Source organism: Rhinopithecus bieti, unplaced genomic scaffold, assembly GCF_001698545.2.
Source record: "Rhinopithecus bieti isolate Rb0 unplaced genomic scaffold, ASM169854v2 scaffold_48679, whole genome shotgun sequence".
NCBI lineage: Eukaryota > Metazoa > Chordata > Mammalia > Primates > Cercopithecidae > Rhinopithecus > Rhinopithecus bieti.
In genome coordinates, this window is record NW_016819378.1 from 452,389 (window position 1) to 470,630 (window position 18,242).

General features: G+C 59.9%; 1 protein-coding gene across 1 annotated transcript in view; it reads right to left on the minus strand.

The window, feature by feature from the left end:
- Positions 1-2,053: 2,053 nt before the first annotated feature.
- LRP1 (LDL receptor related protein 1) overlaps positions 2,054-18,242 on the minus strand; it is an 86,327-nt gene continuing 70,138 nt past the window's right edge. The window contains 34 exon segments of the mRNA XM_017858864.1: positions 2,054-3,001; positions 3,155-3,299; positions 3,398-3,488; positions 3,601-3,665; positions 3,824-3,925; positions 4,052-4,226; positions 4,530-4,691; positions 4,927-5,100; positions 5,238-5,378; positions 5,539-5,715; positions 6,205-6,321; positions 6,625-6,731; positions 7,226-7,404; positions 8,312-8,580; positions 9,374-9,493; positions 9,566-9,700; positions 9,802-9,942; positions 10,294-10,416; positions 10,513-10,632; positions 11,477-11,609; positions 11,710-11,816; positions 12,458-12,574; positions 13,090-13,215; positions 13,365-13,487; positions 13,832-13,951; positions 14,170-14,286; positions 14,444-14,537; positions 14,954-15,102; positions 15,579-15,767; positions 16,303-16,508; positions 16,630-16,817; positions 17,312-17,431; positions 17,592-17,677; positions 17,821-18,004. Coding sequence (XP_017714353.1) covers positions 2,861-3,001; positions 3,155-3,299; positions 3,398-3,488; positions 3,601-3,665; positions 3,824-3,925; positions 4,052-4,226; positions 4,530-4,691; positions 4,927-5,100; positions 5,238-5,378; positions 5,539-5,715; positions 6,205-6,321; positions 6,625-6,731; positions 7,226-7,404; positions 8,312-8,580; positions 9,374-9,493; positions 9,566-9,700; positions 9,802-9,942; positions 10,294-10,416; positions 10,513-10,632; positions 11,477-11,609; positions 11,710-11,816; positions 12,458-12,574; positions 13,090-13,215; positions 13,365-13,487; positions 13,832-13,951; positions 14,170-14,286; positions 14,444-14,537; positions 14,954-15,102; positions 15,579-15,767; positions 16,303-16,508; positions 16,630-16,817; positions 17,312-17,431; positions 17,592-17,677; positions 17,821-18,004 — 4,743 coding nt within the window. The 3' untranslated portion in view covers positions 2,054-2,860.

An 18,242-nucleotide genomic window follows, 5' to 3' on the forward strand; every position in this document is an offset into this window, starting at 1 on the left:
CAAACACAAGTGCAAACACTCACATGCACACTACTCGCCCTGTCTCTGGGTCTTTGCCTCTGTCCCCCTGTCCCTCCACCTCTGGGTCTCTGCCTCTCATTCGGTATCAGCCTCTGTCCCTGGTTCTCAGCCCCTGTCCCTGGTTCTTCATATCTCTCAGGCCGACGTGAGGGCTTCCCACCTGCCTCACAGGTGGGTAGTTTGAGAAACTGCCTCCTGGTGGACCCTCTCCTAGCAGGTCCTGATGGGCGGAGGAGGGATGCTGACTGGAGGGGTGTGCCTTCCAAGCTGCAGCAGGGGTCCTTTGTCACTCTGCCCAGGATCTTGAGGTGACAGGCAGAGAATCAGTGGTTCCCGTGGGGGGCGGGGGCGCCAGATGCGTGGCTGGCAGAGGGGCTGGGGTGGGGCTGGTGGTGGTGGGAGCGGGCAGGCACTGGGGGAAGGAGGGGAGCCAGCTGGCAGAGGGTGGAGGGGTGTGGCAAAATAGCCGGAGGGAAGGAAACCAGAGGCTGGGCTGGGGTCCCAGGTGCATAATGAGGGCTGAGGCGGGGGCTGTGTGGGCCTTCAGGATAGGCAGTGCTGTAGGAGTACAGACACCACCTGGTGGCCAGATTGGGACACAGACCTCCCAGTTGGAAAACACGGATTCTGTTTCCCCGCAGAGTTGCCCATCCAGGGCCCTTGGGTAGGCAGGGGAGGATCTCAGAGTTGGCTTGGAGGATGAGGTTGGAGAGGGCTTCTCAAGGCTAAGAGGGAAGGGGAGGGCTCCTGTTTCCACAGGTGCCTAGACTTGTAGCTTCCCCAAGTCAGAAAGAAGCCTGGGAGGCATCTCCTGGATTTTTTTTTTTTTTTTTTTTTTTTTTTTTGAGATGGAGTCTCGCTCTGTCACCCAAGCTGGAGTGCAGTGGCCGGATCTCAGCTCACTGCAAGCTCCGCCTCCCAGGTTCACGCCGTTCTCCTGCCTCAGCCTCCCGAGTAGCTGGGACTACAGGCGCCCGCCACCTCGCCCGGCTAGTTTTTTGTACTTTTTAGTAGAGACGGGGTTTCACCGTGTTAGCCAGGATGGTCTCGATCTCCTGACCTTGTGATCCGCCCGTCTCGGCCTCCCAAAGTGCTGGGATTACAGGCTTGAGCCACCGCGCCCGGCCGGAATCTCCTGGATTTGAACCAGTGAGAGAGGAGGAATGAAACGCAGTACTCCCCCGTTGGGAGTTGGGTAAAGGATCTTCAGGCGTTTGCACCCACCCTCCCTGAGCTCATATTTGCTGTCCTGGGACTCAAACCCTCTCTCAGTCCTGGGCAGTGTAAACTGTGCAACTTTCTGCAAGAAGTTTCCCCCTCTAGCAGGGGTTGAAATGAACCTGGACGCCTTTGATTGACAGTTTTTTCCTGTTACCCCCTGGAATGACTGAAATGATTGGTGAGCTGGAGCTGCTGGGGGCCTAGGGGGCCTGGCAAACTGGTCTCACCAGCTCTCCTTCACCGCAGAAGACACCCCGCTCTGGAATGCAGCATTTTACTTCGCATTTCATTCATTAGCCTCCACAAAGTGAGATGTCAATGCTTCAAGAGCAAACTCAGGCAGACAGAACCGCATGGGAGCACCCTGAAGGATGGGAAAGCCTACAAAGCCTCAGTGTATTAACTTCTTACAGTGGGGCTTCTCACTGTGGGAGATCATTTTGGGTAGGGGGGTGGTGTCCGGTAGAAGTGAACGCAGATAAACAGATCTGAGTTAGTGTCCTAGAGCCAGAAGGAACACAAAATCCGGAGACACGAAGTCACGGCTGAAGGTCACACAGCCAGGAGAAGCAGATCTTCCATGTCAAGTCCAGTGCCACCCGCTTCCCGGGCGCAACAAGATGGAGAGAGGGAGAGGGCCCTGGGAGAAGGGCACTGAAAACCACGAGCCAGCCTGCCTCCAGCACGGTGCAGGTCTCCCTCTGGTGGCCGAAGCAGGAAAGCGCAGCCCCAGGTCCCATCGTCTCTCACACACAGGCAGACACCAGCGGCTTTTTTTCTTTCTTTCTTTTTTTTTTTTTTTTTTTTTTTTTTTTGACTTTTTTTTTTTTTTACAATTTTATTTATAACAATATCTGTGTTATTTAGTTGTAAAGGAATTCAGCAAAAATTATTAAAACGTTCACATCCCCAAAACGGGGCTGCCCACTTGCCCTTCCTGGGTGTGGCCCACCTCCTCGATGTCCCCAGGGGAGGGGAGGCTGGGGGAATGTTTACCAGAGGAAGTCTCCAGCCCTGGAAACCTCGGTGGGGGCCCTGGAGACGGGAAGGGCCTGTCTGGGAGGGGGATTCAGCATGGCCATCTCATAGGTGCCCCTGGAGTCGGGGCTGGGCTTTGGGGTGGCCTCCCCCAAGAACTAAAACACTCCATCCTTTCCTGCCTACCTCACCCAGAGCCACATCTTCCAGACAGGGGCAGCAAAGAACTCTCCCTCCCCAGAATTAGCCCTCCGGGAGCTGTGGGAGCGGGCAAGCAGGGGTAGGGTCGAGAAGGGAGAGCCTTGGCAAAGTGTCTTATACAGGGAGGGGGAGGCTGCACCACCAGCTCTCCCGGTGGGGTGTGTTCTGGTGGGAGAGTAGGAAGTGCAGCCCCAAGCCCTCCCTGCCTGCCTCCCTGAAGGCAGCATGGGGGTGCCGAAGAGCAGGCAGGGAGGGCATGGAGAAATAATACTGTGCTCGCTTGCTGGCTTGCTCGCTCACATATAAAACGTAATTCCTTCATTTTTACATTTGTACATCCGGCGGGGCCAGGGAAGGGCTGGCTGGGGAGGGGCTCACTGAAGGACTTCACTGGCAGGGGGCAGGAGGCTTTCTGGGGGAAGTGCGACGGGGCAGGGCCCTATGCCAAGGGGTCCCCTATCTCGTCCTCAGGGCCCCGGCCCAGGAGTTCTCGCTTCTCGTCCGTGCTGGCCAGGGAGTGGCGACTGCCGTGGCCCCCCATGTAGAGTGTGGCATACACGGGGTTGGTGAAGTTGGTGGGCTGCAGGGTGACAGAGGGTTCAGGTAGGGCTCAGGAGCTGGGCCTGTGGCCCAGGTCACCCCACCCCCACCTCCGTCCCTCACCTAACCCAACACCTTTGGTTAGGCCACCCACAGCCTCTTGGCCCTCCACCCTGCCCGCCTTCCAGCCCACCTTGTCAGGGTCCAGGGCAAAGTCGGCGTCCAGTAGGCCTCCCACATCATCAGGCTCTCCGCCTTCGTACATCTTGTAGGTGGGGTTCCCAATCTCCACATTCATGGCCCCGTTGGTCATCCGCTGGTGCTGGAAGCCCTTAGCCCTGGGGAGAGGCAGGAATATAAGGAGGCAGAGATTATTGGGGGGAAGGTTAGGATGGCAAAATAATGGCCAGAATGTTCCAGATTCCCTGTGACTCACCCTTGGACTCGCCGCTTATACCAGAATACCACTCCGGCCACCAGAAGCACCAGCAGCAGCAACAGCAGAGGGATTAGGATGGAGGCTATATCTGGAGGGAAGAGGTGGGACACTGAGTCACCAAGGCTCAGGGAAGCAGGAGGCACACGGTCCCCCTGCTCTAGGTCCTGGTGGCCCTGCCTGCCCCACCCCCTGCCACCTACGTCCTGGCTGCTGCTGGCTGAAGACGTGCTCCTCACACCGGGGCCCTGTCATGTGGGGTGGGCACCTGCAGAAAGGAGGGACACAGCTGAGTAGGCATAACCTCCATAGCCACTGCTGCCAGGGAAACGGGGTGGCGGGGGGTGGGCGCTGACGCCTGACGGTCCTCCTGCTCAGGGAAGGGAGGGATGATCTATGCCTGGGTGAAGCCCGGGCCCAACTCACTGGCACTCAGGCATCATTTTGCTGTTCATGGTGCAGGAGCCGCCATTGCTGCAGTGGCCGATGCAGGTCAGACAGCTGGGGGCCACCCGGCCGTCCGTGCAGCTGCGGGAAGGAATCAGAGGCTGGGGCTGGCAGAGGTGTGTCTGGGATGCTGAGGAAGGGGCAGGGCAGGGCTAGGACAGGGCAGGGGCTGGGCTGAGTGGAACTGTGGAGGAGGGCTCCACTCACTTGCAGGTGACATCCCCACTCTGCTTGTTGACCACACAGACCCCTTCAAGACAGCGGCTGCACTTGTTCACCTCACACCTCAGTCCCTCAAAGTAAGCAGTGCAGCGACATTGTCGGGAGCCATCAGCGGCCATCTGGCATGTACCAAAGTTCTCACAGTAGCCAGAGCACTGCCCTGTGTTTGGGGAGGGAGAGAAGTGCCTCAAGCCCCACCCTCATGAGGGCTCTCCAAAGGTTGAACAGAGCTTTTCTGTTTGCATAATCTTGGTGCCGTGGGTGCACTGCCTCGGAGGAAGTGTGCCAGCACCTTTGTGGGGAAGCGCCAGCAGCTTGGGTCTGGCTCAACTGCTTAAGGCCTCTTTTTCTGAACTTGACCCTGTGCGTCCCAGGCACAGGTTGAACATCACCCCATGCTCTGGGGTCCCCCATCACCCGTCACCCTCCTGCCTGCCCTGGGGCCCAGGGAAGTCTCACTCACGGTACTGGCAGCGGTCGCCCAGGAAGCCGGGTAGGCATCGGCACTGGGGCTGGTTGCCCTGGTTGACAGTGCAGGTGCTGTTGTTGGCACAGTAGCCTGCACACACCTGCTGGGTGCATTTGGGGCCCGTGAAGCCCGTGGGGCACCGGCACGTGGGCATGCCTGGTGGGAGAGGATGTGTGAGCGGGACTGTGGCCCTTGGGACCACCTGGCCCTATAGCAGAGGAATGGGCTGGGGGGACCTGGGCGAGAGTCAGAGACTGGAGTGACTGGATGCTGGGTAATGGAAAGGAGGCTGGAGGCGAGGCAGGGGTGGCCATCTGCCTAAGGTGGGATGGTGGGTGGTGGGGCTGGGACCCGGGGCAAGGAGCAGGCGTTGCAGGATGAGGGGGCATACCAGAGGGGGAGGCAGCACAGGTGCCCCCATTGCGACAGTGCTCCCAGCATTGGTCCAGTTCACACTTGTCACCCGTGTAGCGGGGCTGGCAGCGGCACTTAGGCTGCCTCCGTGCATTGAGGAAACAGCTGCCACCGTTGAAGCACTGCAGGTTACAGGTTCCAGGCCGGGGAGCTGCAGGAAGGGCCCGTCAAGGGGCAGAGCCAGGGGAATAGGAGGAGAGGTACAGGCAACAAGGTCAGGGGAAGTCAGGAGCCACAGGAAGGAGAGGGTCCTGAGGCATGGCTGGGATTGGGAGGGCATGAGCGTACCATCTGGGGGTGGTGTTGGAGAGGGCACAGGCACGCATGTGCCGTTGTCCAGCCGCTTCCCATTGGGACAGGTGCAGACAGGCCCACTGGGGCTCAGCAGGCAGAGCCACTCACATTTCTTGCGGTCACATGGGTTGGTCACTGCAGGTATGGGTGGGGTGGGGAGGATGCTGAGCAGGACCCTCCTCTGAGCCCTATGAGCCCAAGGTGACCCCCTCTCCACCAGGTCCTAAGGCCACAGCTTGGAGACTCAATGCCCACAGGCCTCCCTTCCCCAACCCAGGCTCCCCTCCGCCCCCACCTTCGGGCTGCTTGTGCTGATGGTACAGGACCACATCAGAGGCGTGGCTCAGGCCCCCTGTCAGGTTGACCAAGGGGCTATGGCCAAACTTATGGATCTTGAAGACACGATTATTGATGTAGGTGACACCATAGATGTAATCCTCAAAGACGTCGATGCTGAAGGGGTGACTTAGGCCTGGAGGAGGAGGTGGAGTCAGAGGGGACCTGAGGGGCACTCAGGCCCTGGCCATGCTGTCCAAGACACTGGCACCCATGGCTCCCAGACACCTCAAACTCAACACATCCAGACCAAATTCCCCTCCCCACGCCTGTTCCTCTTCCTGTGGCCACTACTGGCAAAAGGTCCCATCACCCCCAGACTTCCGGGGTCATTCATGGCTGACCTCTGTTCCTTCTCCCCCCATTTGCTACGTTCCTAATGTACCTATGCCGCCTCCATGAAACCTAACCAATGAATGGACAAGTAGGCCAGAGGGTCAGGGTGGGCCTCACGCCTGCAGGGCAGGTTCAAGGGGAGGCCAGCTGGAGAGGCCTGGAAGGTGCTACCGCATTGCTGGGGGTCAGTGACAAAGGATGGGAGGCATCGAAGTGAGGCCTCTGGCTTAGTAGGGAGGATGTCAGGGTTGGACAGGGCTGGGGACTGCGACTGCTACGGGGCTCTGACCTCGTTTGCTATCAGCAGCCACAATGGGGTCCGTGCCATTGAGCCGGATGCTGCCAATGACTGAAAGCTTGGCATCTGCCCAGTACAACCGCTCATTGTGATAATCCACGGCCAGGCCTGGGGAGAGAGAGAGCACTGTGAGGGCTTGGCCTCCCCAACCCAGCCTTGGGGTGGAAAGAATTGCCTCCATGCCTGGGACAGTTCCACCTGGACAGTTCTCCATGCCTGGGACAGTTCCACCCTGTTCTCATGCCACTCACAGTCGCCTCTTCTGGGAAAAGCCTCCACGGCCAATCCGCCCCATCCCAGTCCAAGCCCCATCCCATCCTTCGCATCCTTTTGTGTGACTTCAGCAGTAGCTGGGCTCTGTGAGCCGGGCCCCCTCCACACCCCGTCCCTCCCGCCCCCCGCCCCATGAACCTGTGGGCCACTGAATGTTGTCCTGCACCAGTGTCTCCCGAAGGGTCCCATCCATTGCTGCCGTCTCAATCTTGGGGTGGTTGCCCCAGTCTGACCAGTACATGGTGCTGGGGAGGGAGAAGGGGTGAGTGTGGGCAGGCCGGAGGGCCAGAGGAGGCAGGCCCAGGCAGGACACCAGCTTCTTGGTCTGGGCACAGGGACTGCTGGGGACTGGGAGGAGGGCGTTCTGTCCTTCTACAGAGAAGCAGGAGGGAGTCCGCTTCTGAGCAGGTTGAGGGGCTTTTCCTCTAAAGCCACAGTGTGCTCATTCAGAGCCACCGACACTGGCAGAGCTGTTCCCTGGGGCAGAGTGTGGCTGTGCATGACAGCCGGCCGAGCAGAGGTCAGGCCCCTGCCCGAGCAGGCCCAGCTGGGGGCCCTGGGCAGAGGCAGCATGGGGAGGGCCAGGCAGGGGTGGCCAAGAAGGCCCAAGGGACTGAGAAGGACTCTGTCCTCAGGCTGGCCAGGGAGGAAAGGGCACGCCTGTGGGTGCAGCCCCCAACCCTGTCCCCAGGGCTTCCTACCACCAGCCCAGAGGCCTCCCCCCAGGGCCCCTGCCCACCCCCTCAGTGGGTCCACCACAATGGCGTGGGGCTCATCAATCATGCCCGAGATGAGTGTCTTGCGGTTCTCGCCCTTCATCTGTGCCACCTCAATCACATCTCGGCCCGAGTCGGTCCAGTACACGTTTCCGGCCACCCAGTCGATGGCAATGCCTCTGGGCATCTTCAGGCCTGAAATCTGAATGGAAGCCACAGGTTCAGGGGCCACCGCTTTGTCTTCCTGCCATTATCCCCTCATCACCACTCTGCCAGCCTGTCCCTGCTGGGACACCACCCCAGGCTCACAGCCAAGCCCCTGGCTTTAAAGAGATTCAAGTAGCATGGAGCTTATGCACCAGACTTGCAGCTCTCACACGGGGCTGGTGAGCCCTCCCTGAAGCCTGCACGATGGCGATGATCACCTAATTTTATTGATAAACAAAGTGAAACCCAAAGAGGTTAAGTGAGGCAGCTAAGACGTACACAGTGAGTGGTGGCAACGATGGGGGACTGGTGCCGGAGGGCTGTCTGCCTGCCCATCGTGCCCTGCACCCTGGGCTGCCTACAGCACAGCCAGCTGCTGACCATTCCCACTGCTCTGTCTTCCCGCCGGCCATGCCGCAGAACACAATCCTAAGACTGCCCCCTGCCCGACTCTCACCCTTGGCCCCTCACACTGCCCTTTTCTTTTCTTTTTATCTTTTTTTTTTTTTGAGACGGAGTCTCACTCTGTCACCCAGGCTGGAGTGCAGTGGTACTCTGCAACCTCAGTGCCACTGCAACCAAGCGGCACTCGGCTCACTGCAAGCTCTACCTTCCAGGTTCAAGGGATTCTCCTGCCTCAGCCTCCTGAGTAGCTGCGATTACAGGCGCCCGCCACCATGCCTGGCTAATTTTTGTATTTTTCGTAGAGACAAGGTTTCACCATGTTGCCACGCTGGTCTCAAACTCCTGACCTCAGGTGATCTGCCCGCCTTGGCCTCCCAAAGTGCTGGGATTGGAGGCGTGAGCCACTGTGCCCAGCCAGCACTGCTTCTCAAATTCTGCTCTGAACCGCTTGCTTTATGGAGCTCTTCCACTCCCTCCACGCCAGTGTGGGCACTCACATTGAGGTGGGTGACACCCCGGTCAATCTGTCGCCGGTGGCGGTTGGAAGTGGTAGGAGGCGCAGCAGGTGGCAGGCTGCGGTAGGAGATGGTGCCCGTGTGCCAGTTGGTCCAATAGACACGGCCAGCCTTGACATGGACATCCATGGCATCAATGCGGACGCTCTCGTCGCCCTGGAATGCCTGCTCGTAAGCCGAATGGGGGTGCCCAGGGAACAGGCTGCGGATCTCATTGTCATCAGCAATGTACAGGACCTGGTACTCAGAGCCTGGAGAAACAAGAGGTCAGGGCTGGGGCTGTGGGATGGAGATGTGCACCCCACCCAGCTCAGCTCCTTTCACATGAACGGTGTCCTCTTTCCTAGTAGAACAATCTGCTCTGGCCAGAAGCTGCTGCTTACCCTCCCTGCTCAGGGTCGCAGGCTCCAATCTCAGCCTCTGGAACTCCTCCTCTCCTCCCCTGAGCTGATCCACTGTGACCTGCTCCTTTCAGCCAAAAAGCTGTCCCTGCCCCTCCAGACCCAGAGACTTCTGCCTCCTCAAGGCTGCTGGATGGCATCACTATGCTCTCTGCTACAAACTGCCTGGCACATGCTCGGGGGTGCATAGGCACATGGGGTGTGTTTGCTTGGCATGGAGCATGTGGGTGTGCATGGCAGTGCATGGTGGGGGTGTGTGTTCCAGGGGTGTGTGTGAATGTGCACAGGCATGAGGAAGGCACAGGTGGGCATCAAAGTGTGTGGGGAATGTACAGGTGAGGCCCCCATGACTGTGAGTGTGCACTGCGTGTCTAAGTGTGCTCTTGTCCTGGCAGCGGTGGGTGAGGAGGCGTGTGTGCAATTCAGAGCACTGCTGCATCCCAGACTCCTTCAATGAGCCAGCCCCAGGACCTGCTCCCTCTGCGTGGGCCAGCCCTTTGCTCAGGCAGCTGCACCTATGAGTATGGGGCTTCCTGTCCGGGCAAGATGTCCACAGGAAGACATTCCATTCCAAGTCAGCCCCGTTTGATAACCCCATCGCCCTGCCCCATCCAGCCTTTCTGCCCTCTGGCGGCTCCGGCACCTTCGGCCTTGCAGGTGTTGTGCGTCTTCATGAAGTTCCGAGCGCAGCTGCAGAGATGGCCGCCCTTGGTGTTGTTGCAGAGCTGGGAGCAGGTGCCGAAGCGCAGGCACTCGTTGATGTCTAGGGGTTACAGGGAGGGTCATGGGGGTCCACAGCTGGGGTGTCTGCCCCTGCTCTGCCCCGCTTTCCTACCTTGGCATCCGGGCTGGCCAGGCACGGTGTGGAAGCCTGAGCGGCAGGCACAGTAGGCTGCTTTCTCGGTGCGCACGCAGCGTGCCTCGTCCCCACAGATGCTGGCGTTGGTGGCGCAGCTGGTCAGCTTGGGGTCTGTGGGGGACAGAGAGTGGATGCCCTCCCTTGAGCCACCCCAGGCTGGGGCTCGGCTCTCCCTGCTCCCCACCAGCATCCGGTCTGCTGCTGGGCCTCACCGATGCTGCAGTCCTCCTCGTCAGAGCCATCCCCGCAGTCGTCGAACATGTTGCAGCGCAGGGAGGAGGAGAGGCAGTGCTGGTTCCGGCACAGGAACTCCTTCTTGTCTTTGCAGTGGGTGGTCTGGGCCGTGGGGGGCTCTGAGGAGGGCAGAGGCTTTAGACCCTGGGTATTCACCCCTGCCCCCTCCTCCCACAGTGACCCCATAGATACCAGTGGCTCCCAATTCCTAACTGACAAGGCTTGCGGGGGGGGCAAGTCAAACTTTTGGGTTCCCAGCCCCACCTCCAAGACCTAACGCATCAGGCAGCCCCCAGAGCCTTCCGCAGGGGCTCTCTTGAAAGAGCCTCCAGACTCCTAGCAATGGATCCTCCCCTTCCTGGGCCAGTCCTCCTGGTTAACCCTAACCCCAATGCAGCTCCCACAAGGCTCACACTCACCCCACTGTGCACTATCCGCCCCCTGCAGGCCTTTGTCGGCCTCCTACTCACCACAGTCCTCTTCATCAGTCCCATCCCCACAGTTGTCCGTGCCATCGCATTGGCGCCCGATCCACAGACAGACACGGTCATTCTTGCAACGGAAGGGCCGGTTGGGAGGGCACACGAACCGGGCTGCGACAGCCAGGGGAACACAGAGCTGGAATTAGTCTTGCGGGTGGGGTGGCTGCTGGCCACTGGGGAGCCCGGGAACCCCGCCCCAAATCTCACCACACTCCTCAGGGTTCTCATCTGAGTTGTCCCCACAGTCATCCTCGCCATCGCACTTCCAGGCCAGCGGCTTGCACAAGGTGTTGTTGCACTGGAACTCGTCCAGGGGGCAGGTCCGCACTGGTGCCAGGGGGAGCCAAGAGAGAGAATGAGCCATGAGCCCACCCAGACCCCTCTCTCCACAGGTGGGGGTTCCAGGCTCAGAGAGGTCACCAGGCAAGCAGTGGCACAGCCAAATTGGAACCAGGTCTCTTAATTTTCTACTTGGTGGGGCCAAACTGCCTTTTCTGGTATTCAGGGGAGAAGAGGTCATTTTTCAGGGGTGTCTGGAGGAGTTCAGAGGGCACTCCTTCTCTGGTATGTGGCAGGGCATGGGGCTGTGTAGTTCCACAGCAGGGACGTGGGAATGGAAGACCAGGGCTGGGAATGGAAGACCAGGTTCCCATCCCTGTGCGTAGCCTACCAAGGCAGAGCCAAGACATCTGCCCACACAGTTGGGATTTCCGCTCCAAGTCCCAGTCTTTTCTCACCCTGGGCTTCACCTGCCCCCTCTGTGCTGCCAAGCCCAGGCAGGTCAACAAGGGACAGGCACTGTCTCACTGCCCCAGAAAGGGAAAATAGCAGGGCTTTTCCTCTTGGGGCAGCAGACTGTCTTGGAGGAATTTGTGGGGTGGGGCCTAGACAGGTACAGCCCTCAGGGTTTGCAGGATTTCAGCTCAACTGGTAGACTAGGGGGCACTGAGCTGGGCACAACCCGCACAAAAATGTGTATTCAGGGGTCCTGTGTCTTGTTTACTACTATGTCCCTAACACCTATGGCAGTGCCTGGTACATGGTAAATGCTCAATAAATATTTGTTGCATGAAGAATGAATACAGAAGAGAAAGATCGAGTGAATGACTGGGCCACGTGACAGGGTGGGCAGCAGAGGGAGGACCCAGGGAGACCAAGCCAAGGGGCGCACCGCCAGTGCCGCAGGCCTCCTCGTCGCTGCCGTCCATGCAGTCAGCGTCTGCGTCACAGCGCCAGCGCAGGGGTATGCAGTGGCCGCTCTTGCACTGGAACTGGTCCATGTCACAGCGGGGGGTGCAGTCTTTCTGTGGGCATGGGCACAGGCAGCCGGTCAGCTCTTGGCACCCCTAAGCCCTGCCTGAACTCCTCTGAGGCCAACTCTTTCCTTCTCATCTCCCTGCCCACCTCGTCTGAGCCGTCCGCGCAGTCGTGGTCTCCATCGCATTTCCAGCGCCCCGCGATGCAGCGGCCGTTGGCACAGGAGAACTCACTCTCGGAGCAGGGTCGAGGGGCTGGGAAGGACAGGGGGAGACAGGCCCAGGAGGGTGGGCACAAGGACTCCAGGCCTCAGCAGTGCCACAGTCCTGAGCCCAAGGCCCATCCCCATGTCTCTGAAGACCACAGCTGACTGACCCAGAGGCCGGGCCAGTCCTGGCAGAGCCCACTGGCTGCCCCTATGGAACAGCTTGGCATAGGCAGGCTCACACTTACCCCATGGGACAGACACCAGAGAGGGCACAGGTCCCTGGCCTTGCCCTCAGGACAGACTGTGTTTGGGGAGGGGAGCAGGGACAAGACCACTGAGACAAGCACCAGGGTTTGGGGAGAGGTCAGTCAAGGATGATGGGTAGAGGCACGGCACAGGGATGGGGGGCTCTGGGGCAGAGGTGGGGGTGTGGTGGGAGCACGGGCACATCAGAGACACCTACCTCTGCAACCCCAAGAGGACAGTGTGAAAATGGAGAGAAACATGAGATGAGGTGAAATGGCACAAACTCAAGTACACAACATGGAGTGGGGTGGGTGAGGAGGGCGGCTCCTGCCCCCGCCCTGGGAGGTGGCTGCCAGCTCTGGCGCGGCCTGTGGCAGGAGGGCGGCGCGGCAAGGGCCAGGCCTGGGAGGGGCTCCCGTGGGGCTGGCGGGTGGGACGTACTGCAGCTCTCCTCGTCTGAGTTGTCGCCACAATCGTTGTCGTAGTCGCACTGCCAGCGGCCGGGCACGCAGCGGTTGTTCTTGCAGCGGAACTGGTATGGCTCACAGGTGCGCTCATCTGGAGGAGGCAAGTGTCAGGGCAGTCAGGGACAGGGCTGGGGCAGACATTAGGATCCAGGCAGGCATGGTCAGGCTGGCCTGGTGGGGAGGGTGGGCATCCTGGCTTGGGAAGTGTCAGCCGCGGGGAGCCCAGGCAGTGTTTTGAGATGTGGGGTCTATAAGGAGGTTTGGGGACAGGAGACATGATTGGGGGTGTGTGTGTGGGCAGCTGCCTTGGGGAGGAGATGAACAGGTCCCATAGGGTGGGCAAGGAAAACTCCACACAGGTATGCGCAGATGAGGCGTGGGCAGGGGCAGGAATAGGGAAACAGGGAGGCATGGGGCACAGGTGGATGTGGGGAAGCGAGCTCCAGCCAGGCCTCCTTCCCCAGCCCTACAGCAGGCCCAGGAAGCCCAGCACCAGGGCCACACTGAGAACGGTAAGCAGGTGGCCCCCAGTCCTCCACCTGCCAGGGGCACCATGCCTCCCACCCAGGTAGACCGTCTTCCTCCTGGAGTGGGGTCTCGGCTTACCACACTCTTCCTTGGGCTCATCTGAGCCATCCCCGCAGTCATCCTCTCCGTCACACTTCCAGCGCGCTGGGATGCATCGGCCCGAATCCTTGCAGCGGAACTCATCCACGCCACAGGTCATCTGGGCTGCAAGTGGGTGGGCATGCGGTGAGGATGAGACTCCTTCCAGGAGGGTGGGGAAGGCCTGGGAGTGGCCACTGAGGGGGTCACATGTTGGGGTGGTGTGAGCAGCAGACACTGGGGAGGGAAGCTGGGCTCCAGGCCAGGCAACTCACTGCAGTTGGCAGGCTCGTCACTGCCATCCACACAGTCATTGTCCCGGTCGCAGACCCAGACCCGGGGGATGCACCGTTTGGTAATGGAGCACTGGAACTGGTTGGGGGCGCAGGTCACTTCGGCTGCGGGGTGGGCAAGAGAATGAGGGCCCTCCCTTACACCTGCCACTCCAGTTCACCATCACCATCTTCTCCCTCTTCCAAGCCCTGGCCTTGGTCCTGCCAGCAACTTCTTGGGAGGAAGGAACAGTTTACCCCCCGTTTTGGTGCTTTTTGTTTTCTGGATCTCTATGTCCCTATATCACGCGTGGTGATTTTTATGAGCAAAGCAAGTTACACCCAATATAATTTGTGTTGCCCATCTACTAAAGCTATTTGAGAGCCTCTCAAAGCTGTGGGGGGGATTCCGCCTGCCCTGCTTCCGTGTCATCTCCCACCGCTGCCCCCCCACCACCTCTGGCACTCACGGCAGTCCCTCTCGTCCTCCCCGTCTCCGCAGTTGTCCTGCCCATTGCAGCGGAAGATGCCGGGAATACAGCGGTTGGTGTTGGTACATTTGAACTGACTGGGCAAGCAGACGTGGATGTCTGTGGGGGGAGGAGGGGGTGACTCGTGGCAAAGGGAGGACTCAGGGGCAGGGAGAGGGTACCCATCCCTCAGCAGGGAGGGCAAAGGCTTGAGCCGCAGGAATCCAGCCTGGAGAGCAAGCTGCAATGGGCTGCAGCTTCCCTGCCCTTGAAAGCCCCAAATCCTGGGGCGGGGAAGATGCTGGGGAAGGAGGGAGGGTGGCCAGGCAGCGCTTTACCACAGTTGGCCTCGTCACTGTTGTCCTGACAGTCATTGTCGCCATCGCAGATGAAGGCAGGGTTTGTGCAGATGCCTGTGGAGCACTGGAACTGTCCGGGCCGGCACTTGAACTCGGCTGCCAGAGAGGGAGGCTCAGGGTCAGAGCGGCTGGGGTGGACACAGCCAGGTCCACTTGCAGCCTCCAGCCTCTCCAGTGGCCATTCAAAGCCTCAGGAGTCAGGCCACCTCCGACACAGCTGGGGACCCTTGTGTCACCCCCAGCAGGCACTCACGGCAGTCCGGGGGCTCATCTGAGTGGTCCCCGCAGTCGTCCTCGGTGTCACACTTCCACCAGAAGGGGATGCACTTGTCGTTCTTGCACACAAACTGGAGGGCAGGTGGGGGCAAGAGGGGTTGGTGGGGATCTGGGAGACTCAGAAGTCCTTCTTTTGAGGGGGTTGGATGTTTCAAAGAAGTTGAGGCAGGGGTCAGGGTATTCTGGGGCAGGTTGGGCTATAGTCAGTGCAGAAAGGCCAAGTGTGGCGCTGCGTGGGGTAGGGTGGGGAAGGCAGCACTGGAGCATGGCGAGGAGGGTCAAGGTTAGGGTGTGGAGGTGTCTGTGTGAGGTGACGGGGGTAAAAGTATTGCTGTGGGGAGACAAGAGGTAGGCAAGAAATGTGGGGGTGTTAGCATGGGAAAACCGGATGCGTGAGGACATTAGGACAGAGCAGGTGTTGGGGTCCAAGGAGGACTGGGGGGTCAGGGAGCGGGCACTGGTGATGGGATCTGGGGGACAGCCTCACCTGGCTCGCTGTGCAGTTGGACACACAGGTACGCCCATCGCTGCCCAGGTAGAAGTTGGTAGGGCAGGCACATTTGTGCCCTCCCCCGGGGGACAGCAGGCACAGGTTGCTGCAGCCACCATTGTTGACCTTGCAGGGGTGATTGGGCACTGCCAGAGAAAACGTCGTGAAATGTGGTGACATTTTCTGCCTTACCAAAGGCTGCCTCACTCACTCCATCCTGGACAGAGGTAAGTGGCCTAAACCCTGCCTCTTTTAGGAGGGAGTTGAAGCCAGAGACAGGAGAGGATTCTCTCAAGGTCCCAGGATCAGGCCAGGCCTGAAGGCCAGCTCCCCACCTCCTCTGTGCTTACCCCCCAGGGGCCTGTCTTCCTTCTGGGGGCCCGGCACCCAGACCCCCACTTGATCGGCCTCAGGGCCTTGCTGCTGCCAGATTCCAGGACTGGATCCAGGCTTGGCTGAAGGTTCCGGGAGCCAAACCATCCCCTGTCTAGACCCTCCTGGAGTCTCCCAGTGTCTGGCCAGGAGAGGGCTTGGTCAGTGCTGGAGAAGGGATAAGCAGGAATTCCCAGGGACCCCGGTGCCCAGCTCACCCTTCACCTGCTCCCACCCCTTGCCTGCTCACCGTCCGGCTGGCGCAGGGCGTGGAAGACGTGCAGGTCCATGGGCCGGTGCAGTGTGCTGATGAGGAGCGTTTTGTTGGTGCCCGTGGTCTTGTGGGCTCGGTTGATGGACTTTGTTTCCCAGTCGGTCCAGTAGACGTAGTCCTCAAACAGGGTCAGTGCAAAGATGTGCGGGATGTCCTGGCTCAGCACTGTGGGGCCGAGGGGCAGGCACGGTGCCAGTCAGCCCGAGCTCGGACAGGGTGCCAGCCCACTCCACCTCCTCAAGCCCCACCACCGCCCTGTGAGGTGGGTGTCAGCCCCAGTTCCAGATGGTTCAGGGGCCCCCCATGGTCTCACAGTTAACAAGTGTCAGAGCTGGAGTTCAAACCTAGACTGCCTCATGGCAAGTTCCTGCCCTGCCAGTATATGGTTCCCCTCGGGAAGTGGGGAGCACTGCAGTTCCCAATCGCAGGCCTCCCACCCCCACCCTCCTCGAGGCCAGTCCTCCAGAACTGTGTATATAAGGGAAGGGCCTCTCCTCTTCCTTCCCAAGGGAGCTGGGTGGTGGCCAGGCTGGGGAAGCCCCTGGGTGCTCTGAACCTCACACCCCAGCGAGTGGTGTCCTGAGGCCATGTCCTCTGCTTTTTATGTCCACTCTTGCCCCCAAAACTTGATCCCCTGTCGCTTCAGACTTCCATCCCCACCGAGTCTGCTGTGCCTGGACAGCCTCACTGGCACACTGACCAACGTGGCGATTGGAGCCATCCAGGCTGGCAAACTCAATGTAGTCCTCGCGGGCATCAGCCCAGTAGATGCGCTCAGTGACATAGTCCAGCGTCAGGCCGTTGGGCCATGTGATCTTGGTGTCCACGATGACGCTGCGACTGGACCCATCCATGCCGATGCGGCCAATCAGTGAGTGGTCACCCCAGTCTGTCCAGTACAGGTACCTGGTGATGGGTAGGCAGTGAGCCCCGGGAGATCCCATAACCCATCCCACCAGTGGCCTGCAGGGAGGCTGGGCTTGGATGCTGCTTTCAAGGGCTTCCCCAACCCTCCTCAGCCACATACCCATTCTGCACATCCACTACCAGAGCCCTGGGCTCGCGGAGGCCAGAGCTGACCAGCACCGTCCGATAGGCCCCATTGAGCTTGGACACCTCAATGGTGTCCCGGCCTTTGTCGCACCAGTACAGGTTGCCACCCACCCAGTCCACAGCCAGCCCGTCGGGGTTGCTGAGGCCTGTACGGTGTAGGACCTGCAGGAAGAGGCAGGGGAGGGAGAGCTCTGGGTGACCTGGGGGAAGACCTGCAAGCCTCTGTGAGGCTCAGCCTCCCCATGTGTAAAATGGGGTAGAGCTCCCTCTGCCAGCTCTGGTGGGAGAACCATGGAAGTAAAATGCCCAGTCCTGGGCCTGACACTATGTACGTGTCAGCAGAGCCTCTAGGAGAGGGGGCTCTAGGTGGTGAATGGGACCACACTCCAAGCCTCACAGTGCTTGGCCAGACCTCAGGGGGAACTTCCTGATAATTAGGGAGATGTGGGGCTGGCAGTGAGGGGAAGAGCAAGAGAAATCTCCCAGTCCTTGCTGTCTGGGTCCAGAGGAGAGTAAGCAGCCAGAACAAGCAGTCACACAGTGACTAGTGGAGTGAGAAGGAAGCAATTTGGGTTGGTGGGACGGGAAGGAGAGACGATCTGAAAACAGCCATCTGGGGTGGGCCAGTGTCGGTCGCTGAGGGCCGCCCGCCTCACCTGCACATTGCTCCCGTTAAGGTGCATCCTTCGGATCATGCTGCCCTGGGTCGTCACATCCGTCCAGTAGATCATTTGCTCTCGGTAGTCAAAGTCCAAGGCAACGGCATTGTTCAGGCCCTGGATTAGGGGAGTGAGGGAGAACAGAAATCTGTTGTGGCAGCAGGGGCCACATTTACATGTGGGGGAGGGATGGTTGGATCTAAGTGGGGAGACTTGCAGGAGACGCTGTGCTGGGTCTGGGAGATGGGCAAAGGGGAGGAAGGCCTGGGTTTGGTACCTGCTTAAGTAACGTGTAGTTGGACCCATCCAGGTTGAGCTTGCGTAGGTAGTACCGGTTGGCAAAGATCAGAAACGGTTCCTCGTCTGCAGACAGAGGATCTCGCCTCAGCTCCTGGCACATTCTAGTGGCCCTGGTCTCCTGCCTGTCTGGAGCTCTGCCACCCGGGCGGTCCCACACAGCCCCCAGCTGCCTGGGTCACCTCATGCCCTCCAAGCGTGAATCTCACCAGTCACAGCCTTGCAGCTGTGGGGGTCGCCGCCGCGGGGTGCGTAGCCCTCCACACACAGACACTTATAGCTGCCATGGGTGTTGATGCAGCGCTGGCTGCAGGGGAAGGTGGTGCTGCACTCATCCACATCAGCACATGTCCGGCCGTCGTCCTTCAGCCGGAAGCCAGGGCGACAGCGGCACTGCAGGCACAGGGAGCCTTGGGCTGGGCGTGTGGCAGGGTCTGGGCCTCCCACCCTGGAGACCTGGCTCAGAGACTCCAATTCCTTCTACCCGGCCTCATTAGGGGCAGCAGCACATGGGTACTAAGTCCACCCAGCTGCCTGTCTGGCCTTCGCAGTCCAGGCCTCCTTCTGTGTGCCCCCGAGTGTCATTTGACAGAGCTGCGTGTGCCCTCCCCCTGGAAACGCTTTCTTCTCA